At 31.7% G+C, this 18367-nt stretch overlaps 1 protein-coding gene across 1 annotated transcript in view; it reads left to right on the top strand.

Moving 5' to 3' along the window:
• The window catches only part of LOC145287903 (protein bark beetle-like), a 157165-nt gene that overhangs the window by 86703 nt on the left and 52095 nt on the right, over positions 1-18367 (top strand). The window contains exons 8-9 of the mRNA XM_080135844.1: positions 9002-9248; positions 16477-17187. Coding sequence (XP_079991970.1) covers positions 9002-9248; positions 16477-17187 — 958 coding nt within the window. The remainder of the gene's footprint in view (positions 1-9001; positions 9249-16476; positions 17188-18367) is intronic.

The raw sequence follows: 18367 nt of genomic DNA, 5'->3' as shown, positions 1-18367 counted from the left end.
ACAGCCTCATAACTATCACTTCTCATATTATGTCTTTTATTTCTCACATTTCCATGAGCAATGTTTCTGACAAAGGGGGAAGAATTGCTGTTTTCTGGAGCAGAATCTGTCCATCTAACATTTATCATTAGTAAAGTTTTGACTTTGAAATATTATTTCTTTTTAGTTCCTTTCATTAAGCACCTTCATACCGTGCCTGGAGCAATTTTCATAAAAAATACATACATGTATACACACATATCTCTCTCTCTCTCTTATATCAGTGTTGGGACAATTTATCGGAATTGAGAATAAAAAAAAAAATCAGAACTTTTTGGGGTATCGGAATTGGTATTGGAAAAAATTGTTCCTATTTTCCGATGCTAAAAATGATTCTTTTTGTTGTTTTTATTTCTTTATTTTTTGTTTAAAATTTAATTTTCCATAACTCGTATTAATGATGAAATGGTAAATTTTTATTGGTTTTAAGTTACCAGTAAAACTAAAACCTTTAGGTCACACCCATAAGCATATTTTCTTACATTTGTTACATGTTACATGGGTTGTTGCAGTAATCTGACCTCCTCCCTACAAAAACAGCTTCATATTGGAATTGGAATCAGTAATTATATCAGAATCAGAGATTTAAAACAGATCAATGATTGTATCGGAATTAAGAAAAATATTGGAATCGTCCCATCACCAATATGTATATATATATATATATATATATATATATAATATTGGCCAATATATATATATATATATATATATAAATAAAATTATTCACCTCAAAAGATTCCAATAATAAAATAATATGGAAAATATGGATTCCTCTTATTTTTTTTTTTTGTGTGTGCATATATATATATATATATATACACAAAAAAAATAAGAGGAATCCATATTTTCCATATTATTTTATTATTGGAATCTTTTGATGTGAATAATTTATTTGCAGACTGTTATCCTCATCTTCATTGTTGTTGTTTCACAACATTTTGGCCAACTATTTCTCTGGCCTTCGTCAGGTTGTTAACTGTGATGCGATAGAAATGCTGAGTCTCTTAACTGTGTCCTCAGTAAATACTGCCTTCCATAGTTGTTCTTGTCTTACCACGTTGTGGCCAACTAATCCTCTGGCCGCCTTTGGAACCACTATCTTAAGACAATGCTCACCTGGAACCATAGAGATTCAACGCCTCTATCCACTGCATCATGGGCATTGAATATTTTGCCAAAATGTCGTGAAACAACAATTATGAAGATGAGGATAACAGTCTGCAAATAAATAAGCAGAGGAATCCATGCATTTTTCTTTTCAACAGTTCCAATTTACTCGGCTCTCAAAAAAAAAAAAAATCGTTTCAGTCTAGAAGGATTTCTCCACTGAATGAGGACAAAAATAGATAAAGTTCAGTATCAGAGCAGATACTACACTTTGCTCCTCGCCAAACGGCAAAGTTTTTTTTTATCAGTTGTATTCTCAATTGTGGGAATTTCATCCCTCCCGACTCCTGTTTTGATAGGGGAGATTACTCTTTTGTCTCACCACACCTTCCTTTTCTCTGATTAAGATATTTAATTCTCTCCCATTGCAAGATGGCCCTGTCAATGGGGCATTAGAATACACCGACTGCCCCCCTGCAGAGGGTAAAAGTCCCTTAATGGGGGTCCTGGATATGACCGTAAACTATATCCGAGAGTGAGGCCCCAGCTTGTGGGCTCTGGGGAGTGTGGAGCCACCCTTTAATTACCATTGCTCCCAGGTCCACTCTGACCCGGAGTGGTAGTACCTGTTAGGGTCCCAACTATAGGTTAAATAGAAACTGACTTGCAAAAAACAAATATATTCTATTAAAAAAATTTTCTTCAAAATCACCGGATTCCGCATTAAATAACCTGAAAAGGGTTGACATGCCGTAAAATAAAAACAACCAAACCAACCCATTGCAAGAACTGTGCATCAGGGTTGGAAAGTGGAATTGAGAAATCAGCACCTCCAAAGAGGGACACTCTGGCGAGCCCCGTTAGCATTCCACAGTAAGGGCGCCTCAGGCGATTAGCAATAAACTAACCCCTTCTCAAAGAGAGACGGCAAAGCCTGGGAGAGTGGACCTTCTAGAACTGTACAGAACCAGCATTACACCGCAATCGGTTGGAACTAGGTCATTACAGGAATGGTCTAATCTCTGTTTATTTTGGGGGCCCGAGAATAAAAATCCCTAGCCATTAATATAGTCACATTCACTTTGTAATTGGCTTATTTTGAAGACACTCTTATTACCTATTACTCTCTCTTCCCTCTGATGATTGTTTGTATCTGAAGTTGGAGGAGAACTAGTGAGTCGGTCATTACCTCACAATTACCTGATCTGGTGCCGAGATATCGTGAGATATGACCCTTGCAATGTGCAGACTCATTCCAATGTCGATATTTTTAATTGGTTAGGGCTGTTGTCAGGGATATGTTTGATTTTAGGGGATGTATGTAGTGTTTTAGTAGAGTTTGATGTCACTGTTTGTAAAAGCTCGGCTGTTATATCCACCATAGTGAATCAATTCATAATTGTACTTATTTTGCATGTTGTTACACTTTCCTTTCTTTCAGCCACAATTATTTGTGTCTGTTTACACCAACTGGCAGAGTTGATTTTTTTTTTTTAGTATTTCTAGTGTTTGTTTTTTTTTTTAGCTTCTTTTTTCTGGGATGTGATGTCAGTCAGTGTAGGGAGTTTTGTTTAGTACTCCCCTTTGGGTATGATCATCTCTAGTGAAAGACCATTGGATGAGGGAGGTGATAGAGCACACCGGTTCTTGTCAGACTGAAGTTAAGCAACGATGAGCCTGGCCAGTACCAGGTGGGTGACCATTTGAGAATAGCAAGTGCTTGGGTTTGTTTCCAGTTGTTCTAAATTTATACTGGAAGAAAACTATGCCAACTCGGGAGGGGGGTGGGTGGTTGGAAATTGCGCAACTATTGCCACAAAAAATTTCATGTGCAAATTTCAGCATCATCAGTCATATTATTGGTCTTCATCATCAATGATGAACAGTCTTTTTCTTGGATAGAGCAGTATTTTCTGAGAAATTTGTAGGTTGCTTTTTGTATTGGCTTGTTATCTGGATGTTCTTTTTCAGTTATATCATAGAATACTCTTGGCTTCATTTACTTGTGAAAATTTGGAGATTTTCTTTTGGAGTTAGCATAAATGTGGGAAGAAGGTTACAGTTATCTTCCGATGACTCAGAGTTGTCATCTGTTTTTCAAGCATTCTGATTGATTAATTTTCAAATGAAGTCGTAGCATGCTGATATTCCATCAGCCATGAGGACATATGACACAATGGATAAAAATGCAAAGTAAGAATCAGTTTTAAGTGCCAGTCTTCTAGAGATCAATGGTTCAATCCGCAGTGTGGAAAATATTAGTAATACAATTAAGGATTACTTAAGGTATCTACAGGGTGGAATGATAAAATTGTCACTTTAGAGAAGACAACATGATTTCATTTCCATTTGATGAAAACCGGTTTTCTTTTTATGTTGCAGACCATCTACTAATTAACCAGTTGCATACAAATCCCAAGAGCGATAGGAGCCTTCTATCATGTCTGAAAATAACACAATATTTAACGAGCGAGATCAGAGATGTGCCGCTATATAACTCATGCTCTCTACCCATCCAAGTTATGACAGCAGGACCATTGCCAGCATCCTCAAAATGCATCACTGGATTGCCACAAATAACAGGGATGTGCCCAGGGTGATGAAAATAGGCACTTCTGCAGGACAGTGACATATTAGCAATAGAGACGAGTTATCGATCCCTGTTCTTCAAAAGAGAAACACTGTCTAGCAGCCATTACATGAACCTCAGATATAAACAAGTGTTTACAATATCTCAAAAATAAATAATAATGACATAAATAACACAGAAATATATGAAAATCGAAACATTTATTGTATAAAAAATGTATCAAAATATAATCTTAATGCATAAACATAAATTTTTTTTTTCAATGAGTGATTCATAACTGAAAATGAAATAATAAATATAATAAAAACATGAAACATTTATAGATTGTTTTTAGAATTATCTGGGTTTTTTTTACAGTAAAGTTGTATAAAAATGTTGCAAAATATAATTTTAAAAACATGAAACATTTATAGATTGTTTTTAGAATTATCTGGGTTGTTTTTACAGTAAAGTTGTATAAAAATGTTGCAAAATATAATTTTAAAAACATTAAACATTTATAGATTGTTTTTAGAATAATCTGGGTTGTTTTTACAGTAAAGTTGTATAAAAATGTTGCAAAATATAATTTTAAAACCATGAAACATTTATAGATTGTTTTTAGAATTATCTGGGTTGTTTTTACAATAAAGTTGTATAAAAATGTTGCAAAATATAATTTTAAAAACATGAAACATTTATAGATTGTTTTTAGAATTATCTGGGTTGTTTTTACAGTAAAGTTGTATAAAAATGTTGCAAAATATAATTTTAAAAACATGAAACATTTATAGATTGTTTTTAGAATTATCTGGGTTGTTTTTACAGTAAGGTTGTATAAAAATGTTGCAAAATATAATTTTAAAAACATTAAACATTTATAGATTGTTTTTAGAATTATCTGGGGGTTTTTTACAGTAAGGTTGTATAAAAACGTTGCAAAATATAATTTTAAAAACATTAAACATTTATAGATTGTTTTTAGAATTATCTGGGTTGTTTTTACAGTTAAGTTGTATAAAAATGTTGCAAAATATAATTTAAAAAACATGAAACATTTATAGATTGTTTTTAGAATTATCTGGGTTGTTTTTACAGTAAGGTTGTATAAAAATGTTGCAAAATATAATTTTAAAAACATGAAACATAGATTGTTTTTAGAATTACCTGGGTTTTTTTTTACAGTGAAGTTGTATAAAAATCTTGCAAAATATAATTTTAAAAACATTAAACATTTATAGATTGTTTTTAGAATTATCTGGGTTGTTTTTACAGTAAAGTTGTATCAAAATGTTGCAAAATATAATTTTAAAAACATGAAATATTTATAGATTGTTTTTAGAATTATCTGGGTTGTTTTTACAGTAAGGTTGTATAAAAATGTTGCAAAATATAATTTTAAAAACATTAAACATTTATAGATTGTTTTTAGAATTATCTGGGTTGTTTTTACAGTAAAGTTGTATAAAAATGTTGCAAAATATAATTTTAAAACCATTAAACATTTATAGATTGTTTTTAGAATTATCTGGGTTGTTTTTACAGTAAAGTTGTATAAAAATCTTGCAAAATATAATTTTAAAAACATTAAACATTTATAGATTGTTTTTAGAATTATCTGGGTTGTTTTTACAGTAAAGTTGTATAAAAATGTTGCAAAATATAATTTTAAAAACATTAAACATTTATAGATTGTTTTTAGAATTATCTGGGTTTTTTTACAGTAAGGTTGTATAAAAATGTTGCAAAATATAATTTAAAAAACATGAAACATTTATAGATTGTTTTTAGAATTATCTGGGTTTTTTTTACAGTAAGGTTGTATAAAAATGTTGCAAAATATAATTTTAAAAACATGAAACATTTATAGATTGTTTTTAGAATTATCTGGGTTGTTTTTACAGTAAGGTTGTATAAAAATGTTGCAAAATATAATTTTAAAAACATGAAACATTTATAGATTGTTTTTAGAATTATCTGGGTTGTTTTTACAGTAAGGTTGTATAAAAATGTTGCAAAATATAATTTTAAAAACATTAAACATTTATAGATTTTTTTTAGAATTATCCGGGTTTTTTTACAGTAAAGTTGTATAAAAATGTTGCAAAATATAATTTTAAAAACATTAAACATTTATAGATTGTTTTTAGAATTATCTGGGTTGTTTTTACAGTAAGGTTGTATAAAAATGTTGCAAAATATAATTTAAAAAACATGAAACATTTATAGATTGTTTTTAGAATTATCTGGGTTGTTTTTACAGTAAGGTTGTATAAAAATGTTGCAAAATATAATTTTAAAAACATTAAACATTTATAGATTGTTTTTAGAATTATCTGAGTTGTTTTTACAGTAAGGTTGTATAAAAATGTTGCAAAATATAATTTTAAAAACATTAAAAATTTATAGATTATTTTTAGAATTATCTGGGTTGTTTTTACAGTAAGGTTGTATAAAAATGTTGCAAAATATAATTTTAAAAACATTAAACATTTATAGATTTTTTTTAGAATTATCCGGGTTTTTTTACAGTAAAGTTGTATAAAAATGTTGCAAAATATAATTTTAAAAACATTAAACATTTATAGATTGATTTTAGAATTATCTGGGGTTTTTTACAGTAAAGTTGTATAAAAATGTTGCAAAATATAATTTTAAAAACATGAAACATTTATAGATTGTTTTTAGAATTATCTGGGTTGTTTTACAGCAAAGTTGTATAAAAATGTGGCAAAATATAATTTTAAAAACATGAAACATTTATAGATTGTTTTTAGAATTACCTGGGTTGTTTTTACAGTAAAGTTGTATAAAAATGTAGCAAAATATAATTTTAAAAACATGAAACATTTATAGATTGTTTTTAGAATTATCTGGGGGTTTTTTACAGCAAGGTTGTATAAAAATGTTGCAAAATATAATTTTAAAAACTTGAAACATTTATAGATTGTTTTTAGAATTACCTGGGTTTTTTTTACAGTAAAGTTGTATAAAAATGTTGCAAAATATAATTTTAAAAACATGAAACATTTATAGATTGTTTTTAGAATTATCTGGGGTTTGTTTTACAGTAAAGTTGTATAAAAATGTTGCAAAATATAATTTTGAAAACATTAAACATTTTTAGATTGTTTTTAGAATTATCTGGGTTGTTTTTACAGTTAAGTTGTATCAAAATGTTGCAAAATATAATTTAAAAAACATGAAACATTTATAGATTGTTTTTAGAATTATCTGGGTTTTTTTACAGTAAGGTTGTATAAAAATGTTGCAAAATATAATTTTAAAAACTTGAAACATTTCTAGAGGTTTAAGAATAATTTGTTTTTTGTACAGAAAGATAGTATAAATGTATCAAAATATAATTTTAGTTTGCACGCACTTTTAGAAAAGAAAGAATTACCAATCCCTGTTCTTTGACTGACAAGCAACATCTGCTGGCGGGTCTTGAAACTAAAATACACACATTTGCCTCATGTCACTGATATGCAGAAGTGTCTGAAAATAAAATTTCCGGCGGCCATGGTTATGGTCTTTGGTGTGGTTTCAAGCGAGGGCCATATCATGCTACTTCACATCTTCAAAGGCGTACCTGGATGTGCTGAAGAGTGTGGTGACCCCTGATGGAATCAGGTGGCCGCTGGCAGATGCTGGGTGTAACAGCAGGATTCTACGTAGGCCCACAAGTCTAAAGAGACCAAGACTTTGCTTAAGAAGGCATACTACGACTTTGTATCCTTCTTTCACTGGACCGTCCTCCTACCCCGACCTGAACCTGCTGGACTACTTCGTTTGGTCGTCTGTTGAGAACATCACTAACATGACCCCCCACACAGCACCAAAGCCAGCCTGATTGCCCCCATCTTTCGAGTATTTGCTGAGCTCTCATCGGCGCTTGTGTAAAAAGCATGCTCCCAGTTCCAGACCCATATCGAGGCAGTGATTGAGACTGAAGACGGTTACATTTTCTTTAGGGTGACAATTTTATTGTTCTACCCTGTACTCTGTCATAGCTAATGGAATGAGGGCAAGTTACCCATGGATTAAATAAAGGGTCCCATTCAGGATTCTGTACAGCTTTCCATGTTCGACAAGACCTACCTGAAAAAGGTTGGAGGTTACATTGAGAGAAACATCGCGAGAATAACAGCCAAAATGAGAAGAGTAATCTGAATAATCCAAATAATAGGGATTATTAATCCTCTTCTCCCCCCAAAATTCCGAAAACGTAAAACCTTTTTTATTTTTGATCTTTTCAACAAAAAAGAATAAATAAATGTTGTGATACTATCAAGATTCTGTCCCTCCCTCTCTGAAGTGTTAGGAAGCGGGAGAGAAAAAGAAGTATGACAAAAGAAAGGGGGAAATAGGTTTATCGGAAAAAAGAAATTTATATGTTGTTGGAATAGGAAGTTGTTCACCAGGGTACACAACGGAAACTGAATATGATTGTTAGCCAGTGGTTGATGAACAAGAGTGGACATAAAATGTAGATATATTTAGGCTTAGTTTTGTATGGCTGTGAATTTTCCCACAGTTAGGAATGGTTTACGGACAATCTTGGGCTTGCAACAGTTGAGGACAGTTACGAGTTTGACATGGTTGAACGTATTGCAAACTGTGGCTTTGAACAGATAGGGAAATAAATTGATCAACAGATTGATGAAATAGCCTTGACAGATAACTTAGACGTGAACTTGAGTGTATTGAAGGTTGACAGTGTCTCACACACACCCAAAGTGCAATTAATATGTGCAGAATATATTGGAATTTATATATTATTTTTATTTTTTAGAATCCTTTGAGATGAGCCTTGATAATTTTCTTTTTGGACTGTTATCCTCATTTTTATATTGTTGTTGTTTCACCATGTTTCAACCAACTCATCCACTGGCCTTCTTCAGGTGGTTAATCGCGATGGCATAGAAATGCTGAGTTTTGTAATTTTATTCGCAATAATTATCACCTTCCATAGTTGTTATCTCACCATAATTTGACTAAGTAGTCATGTTCCGGTTAACCACCTGAAGAAGGCCAGAGGATGAGTTGGTCGAAATGTGGTGAAACAACAACAAGCTGTTGGAGTTTGTTTTATTTTATGTACACCACCTTGACAGTTGCTAAATGTGAGAGACTATGACAACACAGCTAGGAGAGAAGATGAAGGAGAAGAAGACTAAGGAAACACTATTGTGGTCAGTGGTTTTCAAGCAGGAAACCATGTTGTATCACAATGTCATATCCCAAGCAATTAAAATCTCTTTCTTTTTTTTTTTGTTAAAGGGCTGGACCGAGCAGAATGCTGTGGTTGTGTGCAATCAACTTGGTCTCATTTACAATCCACGCTTTGGCCAAGTGGAAACGGTTCGGCAGCAGACCACCTCCCTCGATATAGTCATGGGCTGGGTTGATTGTAACACGGAAGATATAGATATCACAAAATGCAAGGCACAGCTTCAAATGGATGACCCCATTGACTGCACCCATGATGAAGATGTCTTCCTACGTTGTCAATTAGCTACCTGGTCAGGTTTGTAAATTTGTTTGTACACTATTCAAAAAGAAATCGGAAAATGTTGATTGATATATTTCAAAATCATCATATTTGGTTTGTACTGAATGATTTTCAGAAATTTGCTTCCAATCTAATCTATCTCTGACCAGGTCTTTATTTCTCTTCTAAATACATCCTTATCACTTTCTCTCATGTTGGTCCCCCGACAAAAGGCGGGTGGACCTGTAAATTCACCCTTGTCCGTTCGTCTGTCTGCACTTTTCTCAATAACTATGCCTTGGAATTAAAAAAAATTTTGCACAAACATTAAACATGATATGAGTAAAAAAAGTAACAGAATGGGTTTTTTCTAAGTTAAAATGGGTAAAATTGACACTTTTGTGCTTATTAAAAAAAAAAATTGATGCCTTGGATTTTCATAAAACTTTCTGAAAAGTTGTAACCAACTGATTTCTATATAATTTTGTTTGTCTATACTTCACGATAACTCTTGGGTGTGCTCCAGGGGCTCTTTTAGGGCTAATAAAAATACTCCATTTTTGGGACTATTTTACCATATTTGTCCAAAATTTTCTGTGTATGTCTATTTAACAGTTTTGCATGGTGCAGAACTCAAAGTTAAATATGTTAAGGCCTTGAGGACTTTTGGGGCTAAATGGGGGGGAGGGAAAATGATGGACTTAGTTATTTCTTTTTTTGCATGTTGCAGAAGTCAAATTTACATATGTTAAGGCCTAAAACTGCACCCTGTTTGTTCATTTTCATCAGGATTTGGGGTTCCCTGGCGACTTTCGGGGCTATATGGGGGGGGGGCAAATGCTGAAATTAATCAATTTTTTTTTTTTGCCTCGTTCACTGTGCACTCATGGGAGACCATTCATGCTTCACTTGTTTTTTTTTCTTAGCTTTCTTCTGCTACCTTAACTGTTCTATATCCAAGCACTCTCATCCATTCTTTCAATGTGACCATACCAACAAAGTATCCTGTTATGTACATATCTCTCTATACTGTGTATATATATGTATATATCTATAAAAGTGAAATGTGTGTGTGTGTGTGTGAGGATATTCTCAACCTATATACTGAACAAATTTTGATCTTGAACTTGAAATTTGTTATATAGAGGATTTAGACATGTGGAAAACTTTTTATCCGTTTACACCCGGCAAAAAAGACTGCTAAGTGGCAGAATTGAAAAATTGGTATGTGATGGTCATTAGATTTTTACTGTTTGTCAACTGTTTCACAAATGTGTATGTGCAGCCAGAAAACATGACGGGTACTTTATGTTAAGAATAAGTAGGTTTATAGATCGTATCGAACTGGCCTAATCGTTCTTGATTCATTGTCTTTAGGTGTTGGTTTCAATCTCAGCTCGAGTATTTGCTTTTTGCCTTACAAGAAATTTAAAACTATTTAGAAAAACATAATACACATATCTCAGTTTCTTTCTGTTTTTTTTTTTTTTTTACTTCATAAGAATTTTATGTTGTTTAATGTCTATGTTATTTCTATTTATAATAATTAAGAATCCTGCATTATGTAGAATATATTTATGCATATTTTATGATCGTGCAATGCTGGGTGGCGTGCTAGTATATAATTTTGTTATCAAAGGGTAAATCTTTAACAAAGCAAAACTTATCATGATAAGAAAAGCTCAACACTATTAAGAGGAGACAAAGAATATATTAAATGAAAGGTCAGGAATAAAAGTTATATCCTCAGAAGAATAAAGAAAAGTAAAAGAGAGAAAAATTAAAAATAGAAACCATATTAGGCTATGGCATTTTGAAGCTAAATGCTTCTCATCAGAAGAGAAGGACCAGAATTATACAAAATGCAAATATAGAAAAACTGGTTTTAATATCATTTAGATATGAAATGAGAATGAAGAGATAAGATAATATGGTAAAAAATAAAAAAATAAGGTACAATATATAAGGGTAAATCGGAAGGGTAGTATATATGTAGGTAATAGTAAAAAAAATATAGCCCACTATGAAATAATGGGGATCATTAAAGAAGAGCTAATAACAAAAGAACAGAAAAGATAAGAAAATGGAGAAAGGAAATTCTGGCCGTTCTCCTCTTCTGATGAGAAGCATTTAGTTTCGAAATGCCATAGCCTAAAGAGATTTTTTCTTAATTTTTCCCCTTTACTTTTCCTTATTGTTCTGATAATATAATAAAGTAATAACTTTTATTCTTCAGCTTTCATTTAATAAATATATATATATATATATATATATATATATATATATATATATATATATATATATCTCAAATTATAGTGATTCAATGAATTCAAAAAAAACTTTTTCAAATCAGGAATTTTTTATTATTCCAAGTAAGACGAAGAATACTTTGAAATTTTATCTCCTTATCCTATAGGGTTTCGATGCCTACCATCTCTTCAGAGGAGAAAATATTAGCAAATAGTTATAATGGTATTCAACCTATTTGCTAAAGTCAGTTAGACATGAAAAATCATAATCAAAAATTGATTAAATAGAAGTCAGGGGAAATGGAAGAAAAGGATATAAAGGTTTAGATCCAAATTGCGCACAGTAAAATCCAAGGTGACTGTCCTTTACAGCAGTGAGGTAATGAGATCCAGGCTGTATATTGGGTAATCCACATCGCAGAGTATAAATCAAAGTTGGGCATATTTCTGGAGTAATTCTTCTTTATGGGCCGTTGAAAAGATTGGTTGGAACTTTTTATTAAAGACCTTAGTATTACTGGAATTAAATGCTAGTGAGATAGAATAAGTAGAAAGGGGTAGTGGAGGGGAGAGAAATTTAAAATGAAGAGATGGATGGATGGAGGAGAGATAACATATATGTGTATGTATATGTATAGCAGAAAGTGACCTTTATAGACTAAGTTCAAACAAGCTATAAAAAGCTATAAAAAAGTTGAGTAGCCAGTAGGTCAGGTCAGGTTAGGCTTAGGTATAGGGAAAGGGAGGAAAAAAAAGAAGCAGAGAAAATGAAAGAAAGGAAGAGGAAAAAGAAGTAAATGAAATTCTGCATTTTTCAAGCTGAAATCAACCTTTAAACTAATTAACCTAATCACATCTTAAATTCTTTACTCTGTTTAAATCTATTAAATCCAGTCCACTCAAACGGTTAATACATACATTAATACATAAGGTGCTATTTTTGTTAATTTTATACTCATTGATAATATCCTTTAAATAGGGGAGTTAAACTGAAGATTTAGAATAATGTCTGTAAGTGAATCGTACAACTAAATCTAAGCGTATTGATAAAACTTGTTATTTTAATTTTATATTATTAATGATGATCCTTTATTGTTAAATCAAAAATAATACTGCCTTACTGGGAGGTATCAAAAATTTGGTAATAATAATTATAATATTTAATAATATTTAACTGGAAGAACTTTATACACACACACACACACACACACACACACACACACACACACACACACACACACACACACACACACACACACACACACATATATATGCATATATTTTCCCATACATACGTACACACACACATATATACACCCACACATACACATATATATATATATATATATATATACATACACATACCCACACATACATACATACAGACATGCTTTAAAGATTATAAATTTAAATATAAAGAAAGTCATACTATTAATTATAATAATCAATGCACGTAATACAATTAATTATAATAAAAACTAATTAGCTCCTTTACTGCTAATTAACATTCAGAAAATATGTAACTAAAGCTCTAGAGTTGGGTTACACTAGTACCAACAAGGGTGACACATTGTGTATTATGCCTCCATATCCATATGTGTGGATCAGGAAATTACTTTGCAATGTGGAATGTTTAACATTATTTGTGGGTAGTAAATGGGGGCGAATTATAAAACTCGTTAATTGAGAAGTTACATATCAGTTTGAAACAGTATTCTAACAAGATCCCAGAAGTGCTAATTATGTGTTAGAATTTAAAATTGTAGTATGTTAATGTGTATATGGTGAGTCTCTACTTAAAATGTAAATTAACAGTAAGAAGGTGTTATTATATAGGTTAGATGAGATGTTTTACCTTAGATATTAGTCACAAGCGATATGCATTTAGTATTATGTTTTTACCCATTTACATGTATATATATATATAGAGTGTATGTTATTTTATTTTAAGTTGGCTGTATTTAAATTTTTTCTTGTGCTTACATCTAGGCACTAGTTCATTCTTGGCATTTATTATGGGTTTATTAAAGGTGATAATGTTAACTGCTTCGAATATACAAACATTGTAAAATTTGTCCCCTGGGGTATATGATCTAGATTTATTCAATATACTCCATTTAATTGAATAGGGAATTTTCTTGTCTTCTAGGCTATTGATTAATGTAGTTAAGGATGTGCTATTATTATCATTGTTTTGAGATCTTTCATTTCTGAAAGAGTGCAAGTGATTTGAAATTCTTACTCTTATTAAGTTAGAGGATGTGCTTATGTAAGTGAATGTTTTCCTTGTTTTATTATTGTTTATTGGTTCATTTATCCCAGTGTTGGGAATCTTATATTGGGGAGCTGAGTTGAGAAGAGAGCCTGAAGATGTATAACGCAGGTGCTGTTTAATCCTATTTTGGTTTTCTCTGGGAATTATATCATTGTATCCGTTAATCTGTTTTTTGTTGTTATTATTAGAACCCAGATCATATGTTTCCCTATATATACTTGTGTTCTGAGTAATTCGAGTATCTACATTATTTCCCTCATTAGATTGGTTGTTTGCATGTTTAGGTAATTGTGTGACTGTGCGAGCATATACCACGTCCTTGTGTATGCAGTCGTTATTGAGAGGGCATTAATTTTTATTTTGGCAGTTACATTTGTTACTAGTATATATATATACACTAGAACGACTCATTAACCAGCGTTAAAAAACAATTGGGGGTGGCAGTGTCGGTAGGAAAGAAGTAGATTTGTTTATCATATGTACATACAAACCTGGTAGTCAGTGAATTACAGTGCATAATACAGGTCTTTATATTTCGATAAGTACTTGTCTCCACAAAATTTGAATGAGATTTTCTTAATCAGTATAGCCAAAAACCTACAAAAGTTGTCATTCTAAAGAAAATTGTGGAGGTGGACCTTATGTATACCCTCCCCCCCAAAAAAAAAAAAAAATTAACGTCCACAATCTCGAGAATCAGTCCAGAAAAGAAAATTTTTTCAAACATTTATGTTTTGTTTTTTTTTTTGATTTTTCAAATATAGTTAGATTTTTTTTAAAAATGTACTTCATTTAAATATACTTTATTTGAATATATTTTATTTAAACCTGCACAATCTATTATGATCGTTACCGATTTCAAAATAAATGTTTCTGCAGTATCATCTGCTTGATTTGTAGTTATTATGTTGTTTGAATTCAATGTTTTTTTACACATGTAAAATATTCACATTTTAAAACCGTGCAATTATTTTCTGTTACATTCACATTTTTGAAACTGCTAAAACTAAAAAATGTGACACAGTCATTGTGTTTTTTTCATGTTTCTGTAAATAAATATATTTCTAAAAGATATAAACAGTTTGACAAAATATATAACATAATAACTTAAATAAACATAGTTATTTGAAAAGATATGCAATTAAAAAATCAATTGATATGAAAAGTTTACGTATTTTTATATATTTTTATTATAAAATATAGTTAACTATAAAAATAGTTTAACAGTTTTTAAATGGGAATATTTCACATAAGTTTAGAAAACAAACATCCATCTAGCTGAAACCACTGTCAATAATTTCCCCCACTCTTTATCTGTGCCTAAATCAAAACATAGATTCCATGAACAAAGCTTCTTTCTTAGAACTGCACACCTATCGAACTCTCTACAGCTTGCCTGTTTCCCTCCTGGCTTCAAGATGGATGCCTTCAAGTCCAACATAAACAAATTCCTGATGAACCACTCCCTAAGTAATGACACTTTATCAAATCTCCAATACTAATGTATCAACACTATCCCATTAATTACTGTACACAAAATAACCTTATCCTCGAGTGACTCCTGGGCCTTGATAAGTGGTGACCTTCATGTAAAAAAAACCCCCAAAAACCCATAATAAGTACAAATCCAGTAGATGATCTTGCCGAAACATTTATTTTTAAATCGCCGACAATTGTAATAGATGCGCAGGTTTAAATAAAGTATATTTAAATAAAGTACATTAAAAAAAACGTAACTATGTTTGAAAAAAACATAATTAATTACTGAAATAAATGTACAATGCAGGCGAGAAGAAATAAATGTTTGTTGTTTTTTCTTTGGCATTGCTGTGAAATAATATTTTTTTCTTTGGCATAAAAAGAAACGTATAAAGTGAGTGAGAGAGAGTTAGGAAGAATATATGCAGAAAGAGATAGGGAGGGAGAGAGAAACTGGGAGGAAATACTAACTTATGCTGTAAAATGTAAGAAAATGAACGCAGCAATTTACTCTAAGGTATTATTGCCATATTTGAATGGTACATTAGCGTTCGTTTAGCATGCAAATACCATTAATCTGAAATATAGGAATGGTCAGTGGTCAGCCAATCAGAATGAACAGAATTAGTCTGGGGAGACTTTATTATTTTCGAATGGGAAAAGGTAAGGATTGTTATGTTTATGAGTTTATAATCCAGTTACGAAGGATGAAACCCCATATCTTGCTAGGTCATAAAATACGCTTAAATATATTTTAATTCATGCAGATTTCATACTTATTATTACTGAGCTAATTCTTTATTGAATATTATATTGTGCTTAATATATAGTTATGATTTCAAAAGTTGAAAAAAAAATGACTTGGGTGTCATCAGTTAGAATCAAAACCAAAACATCTAGCTCTCTAGCTGCGTCTCCTGCCGAAAGGGTAAGAAAAATTTGATATTGACTTGAAGAAAGAAATTGAATTTCAATTCTTGCTGATGGCACTTATATCATATTATTATTATTATTTTTTTTTTACTTTTAAAATAATGACTATATATTGGGTAAAATAGAATATGAAATAATTGACTCTATAATGATAAATACAAAATCCGTGTAACTTAAAATGTAATATTTAAGCATATTTTACGACTGGGCAAAGCCAGGCGACCATGCTAGTAGATAATATATATGTGCAGGCATGAAATTTTTATGTATATCTGAATATGATATAGTAGTTTTGAATCTGAGCTAAACAACTTGCTTTGATTTTCAGGTATTACAATCCCGGCTATTCCGAAAGGAGGCTTGAGCCAAGAAACCCAAATCCGAAGTGTAAAGATTGACAAAGCCGGCCTCCTGGATCACTCCAAGATGTTTTTCTCACCAGCTTTACGGATTGATTATAATTACTATGATATAACGAATGTGACGGTGACTCGGTCGATGTCGGATGGTATCTATATACGATTCAATCACCCTTACAGTAACAATCTCTTACAATACTGTAACGTCCTCAACAGTCTCGGTAATGGCCTGGTGGTAAAGTATCCATTTTTAGAAACTGCGTATGGCAAGTACCATGCCAACAAACAGAATGGGTTCTTGTATGACCCTTTCTTCACTGAAGTTGAAGCCATGAGCGTTCCAAATTTCATGAGGTCAAACCAAGTGACCTTTCTTGGCGAATCGAAAGAGTATAAGATAGAAGGTGAGATGACTTTGTTTAAAATGAATCCTGGGACACAATATGTGAAGAAAACTTATGAGTACAAACTTGTCTCCCCTGATGCGCAAATTACCCTGCAAATCTTAAACTATAATCCTTTGACCAAAGTGGAGTCCTTGACCATCTACGGGGCGAAAAAAACATATAAAATTGAAGATGATCTTATTGATTTCCCAATCGTCTCGCAGAGAGGTTTCACAATAAAACTTGCTGTCTCTGGGATTCTATCTGGTCGGTTTGCTTTTGCTGTTATTAAAGGTAAGCATATTTTTCTTTTGTTCTTGTGATTTCTGTTTGTTGGAGGCCATCGCGTGCAAAAAATAGCCTAATAGTTACTCTCACAGACTCTGTGATTGACTATATTGAGTTCAAATCCTATTGGATCTATTGTTTCTGACGATGGTAACTACCTAAATATGCCAAATTTGAATGATTCTGTAGCACTACTTTAACTTATGGATGTTGGCAACCTTCATTTGATCCTTCCTCGAAGTAACTGCTTCTAGAATGAATCTGATTAAACTAATATCAACAACAGAATAAAGTTGGTCAAAAATATTGTACCATGCTTTATTTAAATGATCCCCTAATACAATGGAGAAAGGTAGAAACCCATATTTATTCTTTACTTGGCTATGGGTAAAATAGTGACTTGTCTTCAATTAATTATATATGACTGGCACTACTTTCACTTGTTGATGTTGGCAACCTTCATGTGATCCTTCCTTTAAGTCAGTGGTTTTCAACCTTTTTGACATGGCGGCACACAATTGAGCCCTTCAAATTTTCATGGCACACCTATCACAAAAAAAAATGAATATTTAAATAAATATTTTAAAAATGGTTATCATCAAAAATTCAAAATGTCTAACAATTTATACAAACAATAATTTTATGGAAAACCACCTGATGACAGGAGCTAAAAAAATAATTCAAGGTCAAAAATTAGCCAATGTTAGATGGATAGATTCCCACCCCCACCAAAAAAAGCAGCAACTCTTTCTCCTTTATCAGAAATATTGATCATGGAATGTGAGGACTAAAGAACAAAGAATTGAGATTTATTGTACATTTTCTTTCTTTTATTATCTATATTTCACCATCAATATCATGAAAGTATCTATTAATACAGACTCTGATAATAACGATATGAAAGCTGTTTCACAGCTCATCATTGTGGCTAGACAAGCAACTACCTCAAGCCAGGATCGAAATCCGATCACCCAAACGACAGTCGGAGCTTTTAACCATTGCACTATACTGCTGCTGCTGCTGCTGCTATGCGGGTAGTGAATTAACAATGTTTTAAAATTGTCCAAGTACCTAAGCTCAATTTGTTTATACAAAGAGTATCGCTTCTTACACTAATGGTAATTTGTATATCACTTCCCAAATGCTCAACCTAAGATAGGGAGCAATATAGTCATCCACATACAGT

This window comes from Euprymna scolopes, chromosome 11 (genome assembly GCF_053919585.1).
Source record: "Euprymna scolopes isolate OS-2025 chromosome 11, ASM5391958v1, whole genome shotgun sequence".
Taxonomy (NCBI): domain Eukaryota; kingdom Metazoa; phylum Mollusca; class Cephalopoda; order Sepiida; family Sepiolidae; genus Euprymna; species Euprymna scolopes.
The sequence above is the reverse complement of the archived record's forward strand: the minus strand, read 5'-3'. Positions and strand labels throughout refer to the sequence as shown.